The sequence below is a fragment of the Phyllobates terribilis genome, unplaced genomic scaffold, assembly GCF_046119375.1.
Source record: "Phyllobates terribilis strain yellow unplaced genomic scaffold, ASM4611937v1 Scaffold_12__6_contigs__length_324123572, whole genome shotgun sequence".
NCBI lineage: Eukaryota > Metazoa > Chordata > Amphibia > Anura > Dendrobatidae > Phyllobates > Phyllobates terribilis.
Genome location: NW_027362772.1, coordinates 88,867,590 through 88,874,665, shown reverse-complemented (window position 1 = coordinate 88,874,665; position 7,076 = coordinate 88,867,590). Strand labels below are relative to the sequence as shown.

The 7,076-nt window shown below is 58.0% G+C and overlaps 1 protein-coding gene across 1 annotated transcript in view; it reads right to left on the bottom strand.

Moving 5' to 3' along the window:
* Positions 1-722: 722 nt before the first annotated feature.
* The window catches only part of LOC141172170 (alkaline phosphatase-like), a 104,061-nt gene continuing 97,707 nt past the window's right edge, over positions 723-7,076 (bottom strand). Inside the window, exons 7-11 of the mRNA XM_073656086.1 lie at positions 6,188-6,257; positions 2,640-2,774; positions 2,343-2,534; positions 1,206-1,325; positions 723-1,124 (exon numbers count right to left, since the gene is read on the bottom strand). Coding sequence (XP_073512187.1) covers positions 889-1,124; positions 1,206-1,325; positions 2,343-2,534; positions 2,640-2,774; positions 6,188-6,257 — 753 coding nt within the window. The 3' untranslated portion in view covers positions 723-888. The remainder of the gene's footprint in view (positions 1,125-1,205; positions 1,326-2,342; positions 2,535-2,639; positions 2,775-6,187; positions 6,258-7,076) is intronic.

Genomic DNA, 7,076 nt, shown 5'->3' with positions numbered 1-7,076 from the left:
TGTAGATATACCGATTTGTCAGTCACATGTGTTGGTAGAATGATTGATGCCGGGCTTTTGAGTTTTGGTAATAAAGATGTTTGGGAATTTTTCTCTTTACTTCTTTGTGCTAGTAGAAAATCCATTGTATATAAAAGTATTTGGTTTTGTGAAATGTGTAAAATAAGACCCCAAAGAAGAACAATGAGAGAAGAATGATGTCAGTGACAGCTGAGGAACGGCTGTATTGCTGGCGGCAGCTGTCGTGTGTTAGTTGAGGCGCGTTCACACTGTTCGGTGTCAGAAACCTCGGATGCATCATTAGAAAATAAAGGAACAGAAGAAAGGAGCAGATATGGGATTGGATTGTGGCGCGATACAATGTATCACTGTCAGGCTTCTTGTTTGTAAACATGTTTCTATTTGTTTGTGATGTCATCAGTGGGGGAGGGGCCGGATGATTTGCATTTGATCCCATGTTACGCCCCGGTGATGGTGGACTCTGGATCCGCGTGGCCACTTTTGCTGCCTCCGGCTCACGCTCTCGGGGGTTAATGGATTTCTACATAAGGTGGAGACTTTGTTACTGATACTTTTCTCTGGATTTGCCTCACTGTATCAGTGCAGACGTCTCTCCTGTGCTGCTGCTTTGTTACAATGTATCAGTCTGGCATTCTATTCCAGAGAGATGTGTAGACTGGATACAATTGTAACAAATCCTCTGCTGTGTGAGCGGCTCGCGGTTATTCCAATACTTTTTATTTAGCAGAGATCTTGGTGATGACGCGATACATGAATTCTGCGGGAATGTTCCGGAATATTCCGGTGATTCGTGCACTGTCCCTTTAACTTCCTCTTTTAGTACACAGTCTCCAGTGATTGGCTGGTTGCCACAGTGTGGGCGTGGCCTCATGGCGAGTGCTGGTTCCAGGGTTTGGGTCTCCGCGGTCGTTTGCGGCCCCCGCAGTGCTCCCGGTGGGGCCCGATGCAGGCGGCGTAGCCCATGGCGTAGGGGATGTAGCTCTGCTCCACCACGCCGTGCAGCAGATGAGCCATCGGGCCCTTGGCAAAGATGGCGACGTCCTCTCCACCGTGCGTCTCCGCTCTAAGGGGCACCGCTGCCTGCGCCAGATACTCCGCGTTCCCTGTGGATAATGAGTTCATTACTGCACTGAGGGGCCCCTGGAGGAGCCGATCCTGGGGCCCCGTGACAGAGCAGAACTCACCGGTGTCCAGGCCCGTGATGTTCTGCCGCTTCCCTCTGTCCATCTGGAAGCCGGGGCCGTTCCCGTACAGGATGGAGGTGTAGGGCATCCCGTCCACGTCACTCTGCCCCAGAGCCAGGCCTGCGGGGAGAAGGGGGCACGTGACAGGAACTATAACCCCCAGAGGGGACTGCTCCAGGACCCCCAGAGTACACAGCCTCCTCCAGGACCCCCACAGTGCACAGCCTCCTCCTGGACCCCCAGAGTGCACAGCCTCCTCCAGGACCCCCACAGTGCACGCACAGCCTCCTCCAGGACCCCCACAGTGCACAGCCTCCTCCAGGACCCCCACAGTGCACAGCCTCCTCCTGGACCCCCAGAGTGCACAGCCTCCTCCTCCAGGACCTCCAGAGTGCACAGCCTCCTCCTCCAGGACCCCCAGAGTGCACAGACTCCTGCTCCAGGACCCCCAGAGTGCACAGACTCCTGCTCCAGGACCCCCAGAGTGCACAGCCTCCTCCTGGATCCCTAGAGTGCACAGCCTCCTCCAGGATCCCCACAGTGCACACACAGCCTCCTCCAGGACCCCCACAGTGCACAGCCTCCTCCTCCAGGACCCCCACAGTGCACAGCCTCCTCCTCCAGGACCCCCAGAGTGCACAGCCTCCTCCTCCAGGACCCCCAGAGTGCACAGCCTCCTCCTCCAGGACCCCCAGAGTGCACAGCCTCCTCTTCCAGGACCGCCAGAGTGCACAGCCTCCTCCTCCAGGACCGCCAGAGTGCACAGACTCCTCCTCCAGGACCCCCAGAGTGCACAGACTCCTCCTCCAGGACCCCCACAGTGCACAGACTCCTCCTGGACCCCCACAGTGCACAGCCTCCTCCAGCCCCCCCACAGTGCACAGCCTCCTCCAGCCCCCCCACAGTGCACAGCCTCCTCCAGCCCCCCCACAGTGCACAGCCTCCTCCAGCCCCCCCCACAGTGCACAGCCTCCTCCTTCAGGACCTCATCATTTATTGTGCACATGTCCTCCCACAATTCCCTGCATCCTATTGTATAATTCTGTTCATCCTTAGCTTCCTGGTTCATGAATTGATGCAATAAGATAGTGGGAGATACAACCCATGTGGACATGATAGTCGGGAGGTGGGTCTTACCTAGTACTGGGTTTCCTCTTGGTGGGTAGCCCCCAAGGGTGAAGACATGAGAGTGGTCTGCGGTGACCAGGGTTAAGGTGTCTTCCTCCGAGGTGAGGGTGCTCGCCAGCCCCACCGCTCGGTCCAATTCCACCGCTTCGTGTAGGGCGAGACTCGCCTGTCCAGCATGGTGAGCGTGGTCGATGCGTCCTCCTGGCGTCAAGATGGAGAGCACGTCACTGGGGCTGATCGCAGCATGACGCATATATACTGCAAACTACACAGATGTCCGCCACAGAGAAGACAACGACGTCTCACCTTCCACCAGCAGGAAGAAGCCTCTCGGGTTCTTCTGTAGGATCTGGATGGCGACGAAGACCATCTCAGAGAGGGCGGGGGCAGAGGACGTGTTCTTCAACAGCTCGTATGGCAGATCGACCGGCGCAAAGAGGCCTGGAAAAGGAGGGAGAGCAGGTGGTGAGGGGCAAGAGGAAGGCGAGGGGCAAGAGGGAGGCCAGAAGAAGATGAGGAGCGAGAAGGAGGCGAGAAGGAGAGGAAGTGTGAGAGGGAGGTGAGAAGGAGGCGAGAGGAAGGTGAGGGGCAAGAGGGAGGCGAGAAGAAGATGAGCGAGAAGGAGGTGAGAAGGAGAGGAAGTGCGAGAGGGAGGTGAGAAGGAGGCGAGAGGAAGGTGAGGGGCAAGGAGGCGAAAGGTGAGAGGAAGACGAGAGGGAGGCGAGGGGCGAAAAGGAGGCGAGGTGCGAGAAGGAGGAGAGGGGTGAGTGGGAGACAAGAAGGAAGCAAGGGGGAGGAGAGAAGAAGGTCAGAGGGAGGCAAGGGGCGAGAAGGGGGCTAGCAGGAGGCGAGAAGATAGTGAGAGGGAGGCGATAAGGAGGCAAGAGGGTGGTGAGAAGGAGGGGAGGGGCGAGAGGGGGAGAGACGGAGGCGAGGGATGAGAAGGAGAAGAGAAAATGGTGAGGGGCGAGAGTGAGTCGAGAAGGAGATGAGAGGGAGAAGGGCGAGAGGGAGGCGAGAAGAAGGGGAGAGGGAAGCAAGGGGCGAGAAGGAGGTGCGAAATATGCGAGAGGGAGGCGAGAGGGAGACAAGGGCGAGAGGGTGGCGAGACGGAGGGGAGAGGGAAGCAAGGGTGAGAGGGAGGCAAGAAGGAGGTAAGAAAGATGCGAGAGGGAGGCGAGAAGGAGACAAGAGCGAGAAAGAGACGAGGGGCGAGAAGGAGGGGGGGCAAGATGAAGGTGACAGGGAGGCGATAAGGGGGGAGGGGCAAGAGGGGGAGAGAAGGAGGCGAGGGATGAGAAGGAGATGAGAAAATGGTGAGGGGCGAGAGTGAGGCGAGAAGGAGATGAGAGGGAGGTGAGACGGAGGGGAGGGGTAAGAGGGAGGTGAGAAGGAGGTGAGAGGGAGGCGAGACGGAGGGGAGGGGTAAGAGGGAGGTGAGAAGGAGGTGAGAGGGAGGCGAGACGGAGGGGAGGGGTAAGAGGGAGGTGAGAAGGAGATGAGAGGGAGGTGAGACGGAGGGGAGGGGTAAGAGGGAGGTGAGAAGGAGGTGAGAGGGAGGCGAGACGGAGGGGAGGGGTAAGAGGGAGGTGAGAAGGAGGTGAGAGGGAGGCGAGACGGAGGGGAGGGGTAAGAGGGAGGTGAGAAGGAGATGAGAGGGAGGTGAGACGGAGGGGAGGGGTAAGAGGGAGGTGAGAAGGAGGTGAGAGGGAGGTGAGACGGAGGGGAGGGGTAAGAGGGAGGTGAGAAGGAGGTGAGAGGGAGGCGAGACGGAGGGGAGGGGTAAGAGGGAGGTGAGAAGGAGATGAGAGGGAGGTGAGACGGAGGGGAGGGGTAAGAGGGAGGTGAGAAGGAGGTGAGAGGGAGGTGAGACGGAGGGGAGGGGTAAGAGGGAGGTGAGAAGGAGGTGAGAGGGAGGCGAGACGGAGGGGAGGGGTAAGAGGGAGGTGAGAAGGAGGTGAGAGGGAGGCGAGACGGAGGGGAGGGGTAAGAGGGAGGTGAGAAGGAGGTGAGAGGGAGGTGAGACGGAGGGGAGGGGTAAGAGGGAGGTGAGAAGGAGATGAGAGGGAGGTGAGACGGAGGGGAGGGGTAAGAGGGAGGTGAGAAGGAGGTGAGAGGGAGGCGAGACGGAGGGGAGGGGTAAGAGGGAGGTGAGAAGGAGGTGAGAGGGAGGTGAGACGGAGGGGAGGGGTAAGAGGGAGGTGAGAAGGAGATGAGAGGGAGGTGAGACGGAGGGGAGGGGTAAGAGGGAGGTGAGAAGGAGGTGAGAGGGAGGTGAGACGGAGGGGAGGGGTAAGAGGGAGGTGAGAAGGAGGTGAGAGGGAGGCGAGACGGAGGGGAGGGGTAAGAGGGAGGTGAGAAGGAGATGAGAGGGAGGTGAGACGGAGGGGAGGGGTAAGAGGGAGGTGAGAAGGAGATGAGAGGGAGGTGAGACGGAGGGGAGGGGTAAGAGGGAGGTGAGAAGGAGGTGAGAGGGAGGTGAGACGGAGGGGAGGGGTAAGAGGGAGGTGAGAAGGAGGTGAGAGGGAGGTGAGACGGAGGGGAGGGGTAAGAGGGAGGTGAGAAGGAGATGAGAGGGAGGTGAGACGGAGGGGAGGGGTAAGAGGGAGGTGAGAAGGAGGTGAGAGGGAGGTGAGACGGAGGGGAGGGGTAAGAGGGAGGTGAGAAGGAGATGAGAGGGAGGTGAGACGGAGGGGAGGGGTAAGAGGGAGGTGAGAAGGAGGTGAGAGGGAGGTGAGACGGAGGGGAGGGGTAAGAGGGAGGTGAGAAGGAGGTGAGAGGGAGGCGAGACGGAGTGGAGGGGTAAGAGGGAGGTGAGAAGGAGGTGAGAGGGAGGTGAGACGGAGGGGAGGGGTAAGAGGGAGGTGAGAAGGAGGTGAGAGGGAGGCGAGACGGAGGGGAGGGGTAAGAGGGAGGTGAGAAGGAGGTGAGAGGGAGGCGAGACGGAGGGGAGGGGTAAGAGGGAGGTGAGAAGGAGATGAGAGGGAGGTGAGACGGAGGGGAGGGGTAAGAGGGAGGTGAGAAGGAGGTGAGAGGGAGGTGAGACGGAGGGGAGGGGTAAGAGGGAGGTGAGAAGGAGGTGAGAGGGAGGCGAGACGGAGGGGAGGGGTAAGAGGGAGGTGAGAAGGAGGTGAGAGGGAGGCGAGACGGAGGGGAGGGGTAAGAGGGAGGTGAGAAGGAGGTGAGAGGGAGGCGAGACGGAGGGGAGGGGTAAGAGGGAGGTGAGAAGGAGGTGAGAGGGAGGCGAGACGGAGGGGAGGGGTAAGAGGGAGGTGAGAAGGAGGTGAGAGGGAGGCGAGACGGAGTGGAGGGGTAAGAGGGAGGTGAGAAGGAGGTGAGAGGGAGGTGAGACGGAGGGGAGGGGTAAGAGGGAGGTGAGAAGGAGGTGAGAGGGAGGCGAGACGGAGGGGAGGGGTAAGAGGGAGGTGAGAAGGAGGTGAGAGGGAGGCGAGACGGAGGGGAGGGGTAAGAGGGAGGTGAGAAGGAGGTGAGAGGGAGGCGAGACGGAGGGGAGGGGTAAGAGGGAGGTGAGAAGGAGGTGAGAGGGAGGCGAGACGGAGGGGAGGGGTAAGAGGGAGGTGAGAAGGAGGTGAGAGGGAGGTGAGACGGAGGGGAGGGGTAAGAGGGAGGTGAGAAGGAGGTGAGAGGGAGGTGAGAGGGAGGTGAGAAGGATGATAAGGAGGGATGATGGTAAGATGTGGTGGAGAACAAAAAGGGGGTGAAGGCGACGGAGCGAGAGGTGAGGAGTGGGGGTCATTATTTGCTGATAACTCAGACTCCCATCATTACTGACAGAGAATCCTGAGATGACGTCACTGAGAAACAATAAAGCGAGAAACGCAGCAACTACAAACCCATCAGATAATCCACATTCCTGGGGTCGATCTCCATCAACTGAGTCCTGTTATAGATGTAACGAGAAACCTACAACAGACAAAGAAATTATCCCAGAGAGCCGAGCAGCGATCTCCAGTCACCTCCAGAGCTGCACTCACTATTCTGCTGTTACATCATGTCTTATCCTCCAGTCACCTCCAGAGCTGCACTCACTATTCTGCTGCTACATCAGGTCTTATCCTCCAGTCACCTCCAGAGCTGCACTCACTATTCTGCTGTTACATCAGGTCTTATCCTCCAGTCACCTCCAGAGCTGCACTCACTATTCTGCTGTTACATCATGTCTTATCCTCCAGTCACCTCCAGAGCTGCACTCACTATTCTGCTGTTACATCAGGTCTTATCCTCCAGTCACCTCCAGAGCTGCACTCACTATTCTGCTGTTACATCGTGTCTTATCCTCCAGTCACCTCCAGAGCTGCAGTTACTATTCTGCTGATACATGATGTCTCATCCTCCAGTCACCTCCAGAGCTGCCCTCACTATTCTGCTGTTACATTGTGTCTTATCCTCCAGTCACCTCCAGAGCTGCACTCACTATTCTGCTGTTACATCAGGTCTTATCCTCCAGTCACCTCCAGAGCTGCACTCACTATTCTGCTGTTACATCAGGTCTTATCCTCCAGTCACCTCCAGAGCTGCACTCACTATTCTGCTGTTACATCAGGTCTTATCCTCCAGTCACCTCCAGAGCTGCACTCACTATTCTGCTGTTACATCAGGTCTTATCCTCCAGTCACCTCCAGAGCTGCACTCACTATTCTGCTGTTACATCATCTCTTATCCTCCAGTCACCTCCAGAGCTGCAGTTACTATTCTGCTGATACATGATGTCTCATACTCCAG